This window comes from Microchirus variegatus (genome assembly GCF_963457635.1).
Source record: "Microchirus variegatus genome assembly, chromosome: 7".
Classification (NCBI taxonomy): domain Eukaryota; kingdom Metazoa; phylum Chordata; class Actinopteri; order Pleuronectiformes; family Soleidae; genus Microchirus; species Microchirus variegatus.
Window position 1 is genome coordinate 7,610,987 of NC_139808.1, and position 17,384 is coordinate 7,628,370.

The window sequence follows — 17,384 nt, forward strand, 5'->3', positions numbered from 1 at the left end:
TCATTCGATACTGACCTCTAGTGGACAACCTGTGACTGTACAGATCAAAAACTATGTTGTACACGTAGACTGTACATAATGTATAGCCTGTGTGTGTGTACATACACATATATATATATATATATATATATATATTTACAAAGGATATATTTTGTTTGTCAGCTAACACTTTCACATTTGCAAAGTGATAAAAAAAAGATGCTATTTCATGGAAAAGTTGATTTAATGCGTCTTTATTGGTTGGCGTCAGTATTTACCAATGGTTGTCTAGATACGATATTACACAACAGTATTATATTATATATACATGTATTGCACAAATCCTTCCTAAAAAAAACCTCAAAGGATATATGACTGTTTCTGAGATTCACTTATTAAACATGTCCCTGTATATCATTATACAGTACTAAAGAGGATCTGATAAGAGAAGTTAGTCAGTCTGCAGACTAATCAGACCACTACCTGCTATTTTTACATCATCGGTTAAGTCAATACCCGCATTCTTGATGCTGAAGAAGAAAAAAAAATTGCGTTGAAGACATTTATTGAAATTCGGCAATTTCTTGTCTTATGTTACCATAACTATTAAATTCTACTTCACCGCCTGTAATATGAGTCTACTGTATACGATCTACATCATAATTAACATGAACATAATATTGAAGAATGTGGACAGGAACACTGATTTAGATTTTAAGTCATGTTAAACTAGAGCAATAATAAAATAAACTATATAATACACCTGTACAATGAAATGTGACTGTGTGGCACACATTGGTCCAATGATCATTTACAACAACTGTTTTTTTTTTTAATAATAATATTTTCATACATATGGTGAAAAATAAAGAATCTGAGACAGCATGCGGTGTTGACACGCTGGTGAACCTTCAGTTGCAGCTGCGCGTTAGCACCGGTCCTATAATCAATACCTAAAATTAACGCATAATGTAATAAATACAAACAGTGTCACAGCATTTACGGGGACCTCTGTTCAAATAAGCACAAGATATAAATCCTATAAGACGATACCCTCAGTCTTGATTATGAGAATGTGTGAATTTGAGTGATGTCACAAGCGGAGCAGCAGCAGCTGATGGATCAGTTAGATGAAACCACCATGTCCAGTTCTTTGACTCCCTCCTGACTGGAGGTGAGGCCACAGCTGCCTGAGAGGGGGCTGTCGGAGAAATGGCTCGCAGACCTGGGCACCGCTGCTGGGGAGGGAGGAGCCTGTGCCAGGCCGGGCTTCTTTGGAGGGATGGGAGGAGGGTTTCCCCTGTCAGCCCTGTGGATGACGGGAGATCTGATTCCTGGCTGAAGAGACCCCGCTGCTCTCCCGATGACGGGAGACAAAGGTGCCGCCAGACTGCGGTAGTCTGTGCCGAAGGGCGAATTGTTCGGTGCCGCGAGCTTTGGCGTGGCACTCTGCTGCTGGACGTTAGTGAAGCGAGACAGGACCTGAGTCACCGTGCTCCGGGCCATCTGCTTGGCTGGACTGGCTTCTGGAGAGGAGGCACTGGTGACGGGGGAGAGTTCTGTTGGAGACTGAGGGAGAGCAGGCTGCGTGGCCTGGGACTGAGGCTCTGGCTCAGTCGTGCCCTGGAACTTATGCCGAGCAGCGTGGAAGCGCTGGTTGATCCCGACCTGGTATGGAGACTGGTAACCCCCAGGACTTTGGTTTGCTGGCGGACTTTTGGCAGGAACAGGTGAGGAGCAGGGGGAAGAAGAGGGGAAATGACAGTGGGCAGTCTGGGTCTCATTAACTTGAGGGTTTTCGATCCCATTCAGTTGGCAAGTCTTGTCTGAGAGGGCGCTGTTTGGACTATGATGTCCAACGGTCTCCATCTGACAATGGTGACCATTGACTGTCGGTCGGTTTCCATCTTCCTCTATATCATCAACCTTTATATGATCTATTAACGTCTTCCCTGGACTCACTTTAACGGCCCACTCCTTTTCTGCCACCTCTGCTGGAGCTGTATCTTCCATGATGTTCACCTCCTGCAGTTTCCCCCTCAGCTCTTCAGCCTAATTAAAAGCAAGAAGAAGAAGATCAAGCACAAATCTGTCTTTGCCTGATGAGCTAATTTCCTCTTGAACGTCATATGAAAATAATCTGATGTAGCGGCAACAAAGGGAAGGAGATTTATTTCAAAGTGTCAGACCTGCTGTTGTAGCTGATAACAATGAGCTTCCTCCTTCTTCAGACGTGAGCGGAGTTGCTCTCGCTCTGTGTCAAACTCTGCGAGCTGCTCCTCCACTCTCGCCTCCATCCTCAGTGCTCTCTTCCTCTCATCCTCCAGCTCCCTCTTCAGGGCATGACAAGCCTCCTTCTCCTGCATGACATGTATATTTTATTTTATTTTATTTAAAACAGCAATGCAAAACCTGACTAAAACAAAAACAGTGCAGCGTATGGCACTATCAAGGACATAAATATCACCTTGTCAAGTTTACGACTCAGCTCAGATACTCGATGTCCCTCCTCTAGAGCTCTGGCACTTGCCCACTTGCACTCTTTGGCCAAAGCACAGGACAGCTGTTTGTGCTGAGCCCGCTCTTCTTCTAGCTGCTCGCTAATTCGCCGCTGTTCTTTTTCCAACCGCCGGACCTGGCTGCGCTCGAACTCCAGCTAAAATGCACAGAGACAAAGAACGACAATAGACAATGTTGTCGTTTTTACTTTCTTTTGCTTACGTGCCAAGTTCTTCCTACCTGTTGTTGTAAGCGCTCCCTTTCCTTCTCCAGGATGTAAGTGACATCATCTCCCTCTGCTGTGTCCTCGGCGTGTCTCCTCTTCTCCTCCTCCAGATCTGCAATGACCTGAAACAAACACAGCGGGGTGACAGAGAGTAAGGAAAGGAATGATTCAGCTCAGAGTTTAGTCTTAAAGTTTGTTATCCAGGGTTAAATTAGCGTAGCAAAACAAAACTACTCCTCCATTCTTCAACAATAATGGACATACTTGTCTTTTCTTAGTGGTAAATGATGCACTGACATGTTTCAATATTAGTTTTATTATCACAACTATAAAAGGCCTTTACTTCCATTCATACTTTCTATTTACAGTTTTGTGAAATGTGTTTTAATAGAGCAAACACCTTAGTTGACACTTCAAATGCTTCATCTTGCAGTGTAAAAACAAATCTTAATACTGATTGACTGGATCATCTTCTAAGTGTAATTTGGATTCTTCTCTGGGTCATAATCACCACACATTTTGTTTTATTTTTTATTTTTTTAAATGAACATGTCTGTGACATGCTTTGGTCAAAATACTTTAAGGATGAAGTACCACAGCAGTTCAATCACCCTGCCAAAACAGCCCTGTTCAGAACGCTGGATTTTGAGTGCCTGTCTCTTTAAATGCAAATGAGACACAGGAAACTACGTCAGCGTAGTCACTGAGGCTCTGGCAGCTAACAACGGTTAACATTTGGAAAAGTGATCATTTGCCGACTCTAGCCGGCACATTGTCATCAAATATAAAATGTATCCACTGGACACGTAAATCCTCTGAGGCTGGAAGTTTGTGTAGAACTCTGTGCTGCACTGTGCAGCCAAGAATAGAACACTTTGTGGACTTCCGGATACTATTGGCCTCGTCTGCACTCTGGCGTTTCAAGGAGGAGCTCCACGAGATAACAATTCCAGGAATGTCTCATTGTGACGTAGCAATGTGCGGAAGTCAACATCGCATGTTTTATCTCCCGTACTTAGACTGAGGCGGACCACAAAAACTTGATGATAAAAACTTGATTTTGCACAATATGTCAAAAAATAAGTTGTTGGGATGATTTAATCTAGTCTAGCCTGGGTTGAAAAATCAAAGCCATTTGTTTAAATGCCAATATTTTACATGTTTATTGCCTCCTTCATATATGTTTACTTTACTTTATGAACCTATATTTTCCACGTTTCCATGTTTAAGGAACCATCTGCCTCATCTAATTAAGAAGCTCTTACCCTTCTGTGCCTGCTCTCAGCTGCAGCCAGCTGGGCCAACATCTTCTCCTGCATCCTCCTGCAGTGGCTCACCACCAGCTTGAGAACGACCAGTGGGTTGGTGACGGGGGGCAAACACCCCGGGTCCTTGCTCTGACCTCCGGCGACCTCGTTGTCTCTCTGCAGTGCCAAGAAGGGGTCGCTGAGGTTGTACCTGCCATAGCGCTCCTGGATAAACAGCTCTTTGTGCTGGGCCTAAAGAGATTAAGAAGAGAGTTGGTAAGACTTTTAAAGCCTTGGATCTTTTGTAATAATAATAATAATGTGACTACTTTTCTGGATTCTCCCAAATTTCCCCAGCCATTACTGAATACTGGTTCTTTATTTCTGCCATGTTCCAGGCATGACAACTACTGAGGACCTTATGATCCCCTGAGGATGAAGTGTACTGACTGAGGAGATTCCCTGACTTTCCCTTTAAGGTAAAGAAGACGGGGAAAAAATGATAACGATAATCTCTTTACATCTTCCGATGTTTGTCTCAGTTGTATCTCTAATTAAAAGGAAGAAGACGAAGAATAAAAGACGGATGGTGTGTCTGTCTATGTTTATCAGGACAGCTGCTCTGGACTCAAACTTGGCCAAGACAGGGCTGTTGTGTTTAACTCGTGAAAGGAAGGAAGGATAATGAAAAGCAAGACATTTAAGGTTCAGCAGTGAGCACCTACCATCATGTCTGCCGAGAGAGAGAAAGATAATACGGGGGGGGGGGGGACTGTAACAGACCTGGCAACCTGACTTAGTGAGGTTTCAACAAAAGAGGATCAAGAGATTAGAGACAGTGGCAGCATGAGGACACAGCTCTGGACGACTGACACTAAGATAACTTCAGAAAGTTCAGTGTGGGTGGACCAACAGAACAATTTTTTAGCTACTTCACCATTCTTACAGTCGACTAAACTTCTATTTACACTATCTTAGGTTACAACTATATCAACCAGGGATGCATTGGTCTAATCTGAATACTATTTATATCCAGATTTCAACTGTGTAAATCCTCACAGTTCAATGTTTGCCCTACATTCAGACAGTCTTGCAAAAAAATTCCACATTCATAACATTAATATTAATATCTACTGATGATTATCACTCACAACCAAAATTACACCCACAATCAAGTCCTTTGTGGCCTCCTTTTATACGAGGATTAACAATATAGTATCTTAGCTGCTTTAGGCCACGGCCAAGGATAATATTTAAGTTCCAGAGCGGCGGAGCTTCTTATCGCTCCCTGTGGACCTCTGAATAATTATCACAACACTGTTTTTTCTACCCTGCTCCTCCCCAGTGACACACAGAGAGAGACAAAACAGTGCTCTGGTAAATTGTGTGTTGTTAATCTGTCTTTTTACTGTGGTGAAAATGCTGTGAGGTGCAGAGGTGCAGACACCAGGCACATAGTCAGGAAGCTGTCTAGGGAGCATTTGATTGCTGTTGGCGGAGCACACATTTTCTCTATCAGATGATCGCATTTGTGTGAGAGAGAGAAAATCCCGAGAAAATCGGGATTGTGATAAAAAATAAGATTATGAACTCTCACTGAACGTCCAGGTTTAGTTGTAGCAGTAGATTCTGCGTCTGAGGCGTTTTATGGACACGCTGCTATATGAAGCAGCGTGCTTTATAGGTGTGCCTCTTACACCTAGCCGTGACATAAAATGTGTTACTCTGTCTGCAACGCGGATAAACAATTAATTGTTTGGTCCATTTGATTCAGTTTTAATGATTTCTTTGTTATGTGGAGCAAAGAAACTATTATAAGAAAATATTCACATTTAAAAAGCTGAAACAATCATTTCAATCTTGTTTTAATCATGAAAAAAGCTTGAAACGGATAAATCGATTATCAAAATAGTTGACGATTCGTTTAGTCAATTAATAATCGATCAATTGTCTCAGCTCAAGATTAATCAGCATTGTGTCAATCCATTTATGTAAAAGCTTCACTATAAATCTGACAGCAAAACATCTTTACTCGGGGATGTATGCTAGATGATCTCAGACAAATAACCAAAAATCCATGAGATTTTATAGTCGGCCATTCGTTCCTCCTCTGATACTAGAAAGACAGGATGGCAAAGCTGCGATACTTTGCTGCCGTTATCTGATCCAGGCCGCTGAAGGCGGATCAAACGACCTGAGGGCTGAAACAGGAAAACACAGAGTGCCCAGGAGATTTCAAAAATGCCCAGCCAACACTCAGCATCTCGGCAACACTTTTGTGTGATTCAGAATATCTTGTGAATTTGGAATAATATTTTTCTTATATGGATTTCACTTCTGACTGAAGGGGAAATATTTTACCCTATTTCTCCAAGTTAACCTAGTTCCCTGGTGTCCTAATGAACATGTCTGTGACATGCTTTAGCCAAAACACCATAAGGATGAAGCACCACAGCAGTTCAATCACCCTGCCAAAACAGCCCTGTTCAGAACGCTCTGTTTAGTAGTATCACTTTATGTCCACCTTAAAAAAAAAAGTAAAAACGAAACATAAGGGACAGAAAATGACATCAGCCACAGAGGCTACTGTGAGCGAACAGCAGTTAGCTTTTGGAAAAGTGATTATTTGCAGGCTCTAGCAGGCACATTGCCGTCATATATAACATGTATCCACTGGACATGTAAATCCTGAGGCTGGAAGTTTGTGTAGAACTCTGTGCTGCACTGTGGAGCCAAGAATAGAACTTTTCACGGACTTCCGGTTTTCGGATACCATTGCCCTCGCCTACACGCAAGTGGAGGGCAAGTGGAGCTCCGCGAGACAACTATTCCAGGAATTTAGCGCATTGCAACGTCCCAGTGAGTGCGGAAGTCAACATCGCGTTTTATCTCCTGTACTTAGACTGAGGAGGATCACAAAAACATGAGTGAGTCATCTTTTTTCACACTTTGCCGACTGATAGGACCCCCAGAGTCTCAAATATAAGGATTTAAATGATTAAAAAGTTGATTTTGCATACTATGTCCCATTTAAAGCAAACATATGTTTTACCCTGCACTTAATGTACATTCTTTAACTAAAAATAGAATAACTGAGTTATACTGGCCCGTTTTTAGGCAGATAAATCTGTTTCTGACTTCAGCAGATCATTACTCTTTCCATCAGTGACTACTTCTTTCCATCAGTGATGTGTCACTTTACAGAAAGAGAAAATAAATGAGCTTAGGTCATGATTTTCTTGATAGACACAGTCAGCCTGATTCTCGCTGATGTAGTTGCTTGCAAAAGCAGGACGGGGAAAAAAAAAAACACTGAATTTGTAAACCGTTGTTCAAAACTGCAACAGGTTGGTGTTTAGTTTTTGCTTTTTAAGATTTTTAGGACAACTGGTAATTGTTTTTTATTTCTTTATTCAGTCTTCACTTGTTTCCATATCTGGAAAATTGGCCTTAAACCTTCAGGGTTCTCTTTTCTTCCCATTAAGCGTGTGCTATCACTGTTGTGTAACAGTGATATTATTTAAAAAAAGTTGCCTCTGCCCCTCTTTTCCCCTTCCCAGTGCCTCAGTCCACAGTCAGATGTGCGTCTACAACACAAAGAGAGGCTGTTTTCCTCTGCATCACTCCGCCGCTTCAAAGAGACTGAAGAAAGTGAAGAGAGGGATTACAGGGAACAAATTTTTTTTTTTTTTTTTGATTTTACTTACTACTTAACACTGAAGTGTATTCATTAGAGCTTGGTATGTACAATACCCAGAAACACGCAGCACATTGCTGTTATGAATCACAATCTTCTATCACAGTACTTCTATTATTCATTCTTCTGTCGGTTTGCTACAGTTCTTGGCAACTGGTTTGCTTTTGCTCTGGAATCAGTGGCTGTGCTTTGGCTGCACTGGTTTCAGTCTCCGGCTTATCAGCTTTGTTGACACATGCCTGGACTATGTCAGTTTTCAAGATCTGTGCAATTCTAGGACAAAGTAATATAATGAACTTCTTTCCTAAGAGACCTATATGTTTCCCGCCAGTATACAAAGGACATAGGTGTCTGAAAACGACTTTGCATCGTAGTCTGTGAGTGAAATGCAGTGAATGGAACAGCAACTGATAATATAATCACTGTTTGGATCTCAAAGCTAAAAAGTTATTTTCTGTGTTTCGGTGCTGCCCCATTACCAAAAATGCATGTATTTATTTTTTTGAGAGTTCCGCTCATTCGAAACCATAAGAACTCAGTAGTTAATGAAAGGCTCATTTCCATATCCGACTCTCCTTTGAACTTTAAGTCAAAACATGCAGTATATTTTCTTCCCCAGAGCAGAGGACTACTGGATCACTGCAGATTTCTGTGTGCCAAACATTAGCGTTGCCAGAGACTAACTTCCTTTAAAAAGCCACAGCGTGAGCAGCTGCACAAGTGAGTCACAGGAGGGAAAAAAATGCAGCTGATGGTTAAAAATGCCTCCAATAGAAGAAAGACAGAATAAAACAACACATCATTAACGTAACATCGCGTGCATATAGAATAACTGTTCATTTTTAAACACTAACAAAGAGTAAAAAACATGTGACGACTTCTCAAGTTCTCATGTGTAGCCCCGTGAGCAAAGGCATGCATGGAAGAAGTGTACACTTCATCATTTAAGATACAGTGACAGGGTGTGATCGCCACGGCGAACTGTGGTTAAGATAAACACAGCTGTGACACGTCACTTAGGACCAACACGAGCAACATGACTGGAACTCACTTCTCTAATTACCGTGGGGGCCAACATTTAAATGGTTGGACACGCCAGCAGCTCAGTTAGGCTGTACTTAGACACAACACTGCTATTATTCTAAACGCTACCATCAGTCTGCTGACAAGCTCGCGCTCAAAGTGCTAATGTTCAGTAGATCGATTTACTGCAAGTCATCCTCTTAATTTAGCACGCTAACCGTTTGCTCATTAGCAATAAACTCAGTGCGAGTGGGTTTTTTTGCAGATGTTTTCAAAAGGGATTCTTGCAATTCAGCCTAATGAAGGGCATAAATACCTGCATTAAAACTTTATGACTAATCCATCGAAGTTAGGGGATCTCCTAAGTCAGTAGAATTCAGCGTATGAGTCCTATAAATATCTGTACAAATGTTTCTGTCAGCCTATCCATTAGCTGTTGAGATGTTTCACTTGATAATAGCGTTGACCTGTTGGTGAGTCTCATTGGAAAGTCAGGAGATCCTCAGAGGACGACTAATGTCTCTATAATATAGCAAACCTTTCGGTTGTTGTTGAAATATTACAGTCAAGACTGTGTGCAGTGGGAAAAACCGGAGAGATTTTAGTTATTAGCATTATATGGTTATGTTTTAATGAGCGCAATCTACTTTAATGTGAATGCAGGACTACAAATTCTCCATCACTAATTCCTTTATAGAAGAAAGGTATGAGTCCCCACAGGGAGGGAGATCAGTTTTCACTCTCCGCTCTCTGCAGTTAATATCCTGCAGGTCAGTGGTTATACCCTCATTTAAAGCGGCAAAGCATTAACACTGCAGCACTGACTCAGCCCTCGACTCTTGAATGGGTTAACAGTTTGTCCCGTTCGAGCCATGAAAGAAGCACGGCCACATTCCCCACAAGCTCTAGTTAAGGCCAGTGTTTATTTGTTCACTCCTACTCTCGCTCACAGTGAGCCACCAGGCAACCGGCATGCTGCAATTCTCCTTGCCTTAGATGGCCTGATCCCAGGAGAAAATGCAGGAATGTGGTCTAGACACAACACACGGACATTCATCAGTAGTCTCTCTTAGACTCTTTCAATGGTGCATTTGACCAATTTCAACCCAATAGCATAAAGGCTTTAAAGACTAAGAATGTAAAAAGTGCAAACAGATTTTTCTTATTCGCTGCTTATCTTACATTTGTGTTTTATCACCAACGCCACAGACACACATTTGACTCAAGTAAGTTAAGCTCTTTTTAAAAACATCCTTAAGGCAGTGGGAACAGTCACAGAAAGGCCTGCAGAACTCAGTGTGGGAAAAGAGCCTGACGATCCTTTAATTGAAATGCAGTGTTAATCCTGCCAAAGTAAGGCATCCTATAATTGGAAGAAGTCTCTCTCTTTCTGTCTCTTTTCATAGAGTTGTCTACTTATTTCTGCTCATGCAAAACATTTGTTGTTATGAGACAATGACAATGTCGTAAAAGACTTTACTGTGCTCCAAAGGCACACGTACTATATTATATTGTTGTTGTTTTTTTTTACAAGGAATGAATACAACCAAGCTGAAGACTATCTTAACTGTCGTTGTTAACTTCCTCATTGTGTTGCCAGTTACTTCTGTACTTTTAGAACACTAAAAATAGAACCCACAGCTCTATATACTGTATGTCCTAGGGGTGGGAATCACAGTGTATCGATACAATACGCGAGACATGGTCCACAATAGCAATAATATCGCGATACAACAATTCTGCGATCACGTCCATGAAAAGATTTTTCACTATTTATTCGCAACATCGAGAACAAAGTGCATAAAGTCTATGTATTGAACGTGGATGAGGCATCTCTTAACGTAGCTTTCACCACCGTTATCCCGCTGTAATCTCCCTCTTCTTCAGCCAGGTAACTTCAGCCCAAGTTTCCCTCATTCATTTGAGCAGTGCCACCATGAGGAGACATGAAGTAGCAACGCCAGGTGAGTGAAACTAGCAGGGACTAATTTACAGCGCCTCAATTTGTGAAGTAAAATATCCATATTTGCCCTGGCTTATTGATTATCGTATTGCAGGAAGAGGACGACGATATATAGCCAAATCAATATTTTGACCGACCCCTAACATACAACAAACATGCAGGATCATAACAGGCTAACATCACCAACTTATGTTAATCTTAAAGCACCTCTTGGTGCAAAGTTTGTCCTGAGAACAGTAGGCATAGATTAAGAAAACCCCCACAGAAACCTCTCAAACAACTGTGGAGGTGAACATTTCCTTGGCCTATCGACAACTGAAGGCAAACTCAAGTCAACAGAGACATCTGTGACTTTTTAACCAATCAATTAGTTACAAAAATCAATCAGTAAATTGAGAGACTGTCAAATCTGTCAACAGTGACCAACAGAAGAATCTCTCCATGCTAAACTATCAGAACTATCAGCTTTTGAACACTTTTTTCAGTCTGGCAGAGGGGAATGTTTACATATGAACAAGACAGTCTTCTTCAAACATTCAAATTGTGTCCAGCTTCAGTCAATAAATACCTTTAGGGCGTCAATGACCAGGTCCCGGGCCTCCAGCTCTCCCTCCAGGATGCTGAAAAGCATCAGCAACTCTGACTTGGTCAAACTCTCCATGTTCAGCTTGGACTGCGAGGACAGAAGACAAGAGAAAAAGAAAGTGTTGATTTTTTAAAAACAGTATTACTCTTCGTGAAAACAATAAACCTTACTTGATTTATTCGACAAGATAATTGCACAGCTTCTTGAGGAAAACGTCATGTCTTATAAATCAGTGGCTTGGATCATATGGTTTCTATCTAGGGGAGGATTTATTTTGCAGAGCAGGAACAGTGTACAGAAACCACACAACAATCTTTGAGTTGAGTTACACTGAATACCATACAGAATAGTTTCAACTGAGCGACATCTTTAATCAAAGTTGCATCGCACATCAAACACTTTACTTTCATGTTAAATGAACTATCGCTACGTTTTGTTTTCCCTCCGTACATTCCATATATCCTGTGTGACAGTCGCTCCACGTCGGGGATGTTATGTGGTCTCTTTGTAGTCATTCTGCACTCTAATCTCACAGCTGTGTCGGTAGCCGCTGACAAGTCCTGCGGTGCCCACACCTCAAACATCTACACCGCACTCAAGCCGAGCGAACGTATGCAGGCCCTCCTTTGAAATGTGATCAAAGCGCTTAATGTTTTCTCTCTCAGCATCCTTTTCAGATGATAGTTGTCACGTGTGACGTGTGTGAGGGATAGATGAACGGCAGCACAATGGCTGGAGGATTTGATCCTAGAAATATACACTGACTCACATTTCAGTGAGTCAAAGCTGTGTGTCCCAGGCCCCCTTTTGTGAGAATAGAAGTCTGAAAATAAACAGTATGCAGAAGTGAGAAGAGAAATGGGCTCTGGTGACCTCACTGAACTGCATCGACAGCCTAATCGCCAGAACATCACGCTCTCACAAAGAACACGAGGACACAACGTTTTTAGCTGTGCCTTCACCAGCAAGAACTCGTGGGTTTACGGCTTAACCACTTTTGTGGCTTGTAAAAATTCTAATTAAACTACAACATACACACACCTCCCTTTGGTTTTGGTTTTACAGTCTTGCTCACTAATTTCACAGGCCACCGTAATGACTGTGAGAAGAGTGTGTGTGTTGTGTTATGAGAGGTGTCTGACACGACATCAGGGTTGTGTAGATATTATTTTAACTAATCCCCCTTGGTTAGAGTTGGTAATCATGAAGGTATACAAACATGGAGCAACGGCATGAGAAATACACATTTTCCCACACATTCTTACGGCTTTAACTCCGGTAAATTGCCCAGTGTCCAGACATGTGCCTAGACTGACTAGATAGATAGATAGATGTATATTATAACTAAGCAATAAAACAATAATAATTAGTGCAATATAATTTGAATTTGAATAGGTTCAATGTGTCTATATAATGTCGTACACTGTGCAAATAAGTTTTTTTAAACTCAAATTTGCAGTGTTCTGCCCTTTCATAAAAATCTATGTTTCATTTTCTTGTGATATTTATTGTGATAATAATCAATATGGACTGATATGCTGATAACTGCCATAACAGTGACAGATGAATGAATAGATGGATAGATTGTTAGATGACAGACATAAAGACTGACTGAACGGATGGATGATGGATGGGATGGATCTAGGATGTACTGACTTGACTAATTATATTCCCATGCTGAGTCACACCAAAATTAAATATTCAGAGAATCTTAGATCAGGATCTAATTTATAACCGGATAATTATTCTGAGTATACCTTCCACATGACTTCACTCACCATGTCTCAGAAGCAGCGACAAACTTTTAATGCATGGACATTTCGTCCAAAACGGTCATCACATCTTATAGCAACAAGGGTATGACGTTGTAACGTTGTACGAGACTGTGTGGATCCTCCACGCACCATCACCAACTGCAATGCAAAATTACATTTTTCTCCCACTTGGATTTATTTATCAATAACACACCCGTAATACTTTATTTGAAGTTCATTTTCTTTGTTGATGTAAATTGATTGACCAGCTTTTTTGATTTCCTGTTACCGGTGCGATCCGCATACTCTGAACAAAACCCTTGTGCATCCAATGACGGCGACCAGGTGTCCCAAATAATATTGCAAAATAGTTGTAAACAAAAGTGTGACATGCCAACAATGAACATCAATGGCTTCTACACCATCTACATAATCTGCAGTGTGGAACTTCACTTCTATTGCCCTCTGTGGACCTCTGAGTAATAACAAAAGCACTGCAGCATCATGGCGTTCCACTTCTATCTAGATAGAGAGAGGTCGGCTGCACAAGACATTTAGGTTATGTGTTGTATATCTATCTTGTCCAAACTGCATCCAGGAATCTGCTTGGTACAGGAACTGCAGCGGCTGCGATTGAACAGAGCAGAGCTGCATTTCCAATATCGGACAATCCTTTTTGTGAGATGCCAAAAAGCATGATTGCGATTAACATAGACTTGTAAGGACCCACTGAGCCCCCAGGTTTACATTTAGATGTAGAATCCATGTAGAAACCTTTTGAGGGTCCTTTTAGGCAATTTAGTCCAAACATATGCAGCCGTCTGCCTTTTTGGCACCATGTAGCTGTTGTGCTTCAGCCATATCGGTCATGGGATTAAATGTGTTACTATATGTATATATGGAGATGATGCCCTGGATTATAACTGGATCTTGACTGACCAATTTATCTAAAAGTATACATTTGACCCAATGACTGTGAAGAAAGCAGGGAAACTGTCACTGCGGAGCTGCTAGACTGATGTCAACCAACCTGTCAAACACATGGTACCAACTTACTCTCATCGTCCTTGGAAAACTTCAAGTCAGTCGCACATTTTGCAAAGATTTTGAAGAAAAACATAATGGAAACAGCAAAGAAAAGGAGACTTACAACTGGGTGAAGCCAGCTGAAGGAGATCATCTGAGTTTTTTTTTTCTTCTATTGCACATGGAGGAGAGCACGAGGTGAAGGACCACACATTAACACGCCGTCATGAAAGACGTGCGGCTCCAAAAGAGATGTGAGTAATCTATGAACATATTACTACTGAAACCCAAAGGCTGTCAGCAGGCAGACAAGGTAACAACTGCCGAATGACCTTGTGTTTATCACGCTGCAGATCAACACTGGAAGTAAGCTAGCGTCATTTTCCAGACTCAGAGATTGCAGAAAATGTCATGCGGTCTCACAAAATGCTGCAGCCATAGTAGCAGATGTTATCGCACCTGCCTCTGTTTTGGAAAACACAGTTATGTCATGAGCTATATCATTATTATGGCTTATTTATTATGTTATACCTGTAAAGAATCAAAAGTGTAGGGAAGTGGGGGGGGTTTTCTCCTTTTTTTTTAGCACTGGTTCTATATTTTATAAGCCATAGCCTTTATTAAGCATTAGTAGTATGCTTCATACATACAGTCTATCCTGTGTTTATTTTTCTCAAGATAAATAGACAGTGATGGTGGATCAGTGGTAGACCGAGTTGTCTTTCAATTGGAAGGTTGTAGGTTTAAGTTCTGGTTCCACTAGCCACATAGCTGTCAGGAAAAAATACACAGGGCTTTTACCCAACAGGGTAAGATGTGTGATAGAAAATACGCTGCACATAGATGTGCTGTACAAATGTGGGTGACTGTAGTGTCAAGCAGCTTTGAGTGGTCATCGAGACTAGAAAATAAAATAAATCAGCATTTTAGGCTACCTGTTACCATTGGTGATGGGCAGAGGCGGACAGCGTACACAGCTTGTACACAGTACAAGTAAAAGTACTTCAGTCAGATGTCTACTTAAGTAAAAGTACTGAAGTACTTGTTTTTAAAAGTACTTGAGTATCAAGAGTACATTTTCTAAATATTGCAAGCCACAGCTGGCAAATTGGCAGGTGCAACTACTATAACCGAGAATGTAAAAAGCTGCATTATCGCAGCTAGCCAATCATTTAGCGCATTTTTCTGTAGCTAGAATCTAGCTTAGAAATGTAAGGAAGTGTATTTCAATGTCAGTACCTTGACATGCTTCGCCAAGCTGGAAGATTATTTTTTGTAGGCGGTGATGAAATTTTATTTTGGTAAACACAGCAAACACTTGAAGCGAACAATATCATTAACTTGTTCAGAAAATTGAAATAGTCTGACAAGGTGGGGCCTGCTGCGTCTTCATCCATTGTTTTGTCCATGGTTTCGTCTCTTAAAGGGGAAATAAGTAGTTTATAGTGCCATCTAGAGGAGAGGCTGAAATTTACAACAAAGACCTGCTGCTCTGCTCACCCCCTCCCTTCCCTGAGCGCTACGGTATCCGCAGCTGGTCAAATGTCGTCCTCGTCGTCTTTCTCCGTGTCAGCAGATGAGGTTCGTGAGGCGAGGGAGAGGGCGAGCTACCGCGGCCGTAGCAGACGACGCGGAGAGAGAGGAGGCGGGACTTCCGCTACAAGTAAAGAGACGCTTGTTTTGTTCTCTCGCGTTTGTCCTTACAGGCTCCGGTAGAAACATGGCGTCTCGCTGCTAACAGTGGCTATGCAACCGCGGTCCGCGGTCATGTTATTTTACATGACTTTTTGAAACACTACGAAAATGAAACAAAAACTATTATACAGTGACTAGACAATGCAGGAGCACATAATATGTATAAAAAGTGGATTTTGGGTTATATAAACCCATAAATACTACACACTGTACCTTTAAAAGTTACACACTACAGCTTTAACCTATATTATGGTCAGCTGTGTGAAGCTGAGGTTTCTGATGATGAGTGAACCAGGATGTCTGAGCAGATGCAGCACGTCTGGAATCTCAATTGGATTTGTTAGTTAACCCAGTTTTAGTGTGTAAGCCACTCTAGTTATCCAGACTAATGGTTTTCATACAGAACCGTTGTCCTGGAAACATGTTTAAGGATATTTAAATTATAAGAAGCGTTCACCCCCGTTATTGTCCGACTGAATGAGATGACATGTCACTGGTTACGCTTCTTCTTATCTCTACAAATATTATTAATTAAGTATTTTTCGTATAAACTAAACACAAAACCCTTATCCGTGTCTGTTATTCTGAACTGTACAGTTTGGTTCGGCCTGTAGCCGTGACTACTTAAGCTAACAACTTTTTCTTCTTCTTCTTCTTCTTCTCTGGTGTCTCAGACACGGTGAGACGCGCACATTGATGCTCTCTAACCTCACACAGCGAACAGAAAACCACTTTTTTGTTGTTCTCCTTACCTTCATGTGGGACTGTGGGCTCCGTGGGAACTCCAGCATGAACTTTTATCCCGTGAGAAGATTGTGTTTGCCTTGTTTTGCGGTCCCGTCTGATTTCCCCCCGTCCCGACGCAGCGGAACACTCACTGGGGCTGCTAAGCTCTGCTCTGACTGACAGCCGAGGCAGCCAATAGCAAAGAAAAGCTTTCGCGCTCTGACCAATGAGAAGCGAGGGTTGAGAAACGGGGCGGGGACAGTGTCGTCCCTCCCTCTTGGATTTGAGTTGGATTTCTTTGTTAAGTATTTTCTTTGAGTGTCCCACTTTGAGCCAGTCTAACAAATGAACACGTTTACACCTTCTTTTCTTTAGTGGACACAGTTCAGTTTAAGAGTATTTTATGCTACTTATATTCCCAACTTAGCTAAATCATGAATATTTGATTCATTGGTATTTTGCGATATAGTTGCTATAATTAATCAATACACATTATAAATAAATTCAGTATTCACCGTTGTGCATAAGAAATGCATAGATAGATAGATAGATAGATAGATAGATAGATAGATAGATAGATTATGCCAGAAAAAGCATCACTTCCATTGATTCCTGGATTTGTGATATTACCGTATAATTGACTGCCATCTGGTGGCATTGTTACTGCATGAGTCTGTACAGACAGGGCTTTTTGGAAGAAGTGGTAGAAACGTCAGTGTATTTCTGAGTTCAACTTGGGAATAATACAACAAAAAAAAGGCTTTAGAGGCGCTTTAGGAGTTCATTTCATAGCGAGCATCACACTATGACTGCTGATCACTCTCAAAACAGGAACAGTTTGTGGGGGGGGGGGGGGTTGTAACGCTCACATATAGCCTTTCTCTGTGATTTAAGAGGCAGACTTCCTATGACTCCTAGGTCTTATTAGCAGGCAAAGTTCCCCTGTGGACATGGGGGGGGGGG

At 41.5% G+C, this 17,384-nt stretch overlaps 1 protein-coding gene across 1 annotated transcript; it reads right to left on the reverse strand.

Annotated features, from left to right (window-relative positions):
- Window positions 1-429: 429 nt before the first annotated feature.
- LOC310929962 (CTTNBP2 N-terminal-like protein) lies at window positions 430-16,550 on the reverse strand. Its single transcript, XM_083892840.1, has 7 exons — window positions 16,448-16,550; window positions 11,203-11,307; window positions 3,970-4,203; window positions 2,719-2,826; window positions 2,447-2,635; window positions 2,169-2,339; window positions 430-2,031 (listed from the first exon to the last, which is right to left on the reverse strand). Exons 1-7 carry the CDS (start codon window positions 16,484-16,486, stop codon window positions 1,102-1,104), a joined length of 1,776 nt encoding a protein of 591 aa, XP_083748966.1. The 5' UTR covers window positions 16,487-16,550; the 3' UTR covers window positions 430-1,101.
- Window positions 16,551-17,384: the final 834 nt, after the last annotated feature.

What these genes read in the sequence shown, in the direction of transcription:
- LOC310929962 (XM_083892840.1), bottom strand. Translation starts at nt 16,486, where the DNA reads ATGCTGGAGTTCCCACGGAGCCCACAGTCCCACATGAAG. An exon ending in TGAGTCGTAAACTTGACAAG is followed by an intron (nt 2,340 to 2,446) that starts GTGATATTTATG and finishes CATGTCATGCAG; the next exon opens with GAGAAGGAGGCTTGTCATGC. An exon ending in GTTATCAGCTACAACAGCAG is followed by an intron (nt 2,032 to 2,168) that starts GTCTGACACTTT and finishes GCTTTTAATTAG; the next exon opens with GCTGAAGAGCTGAGGGGGAA.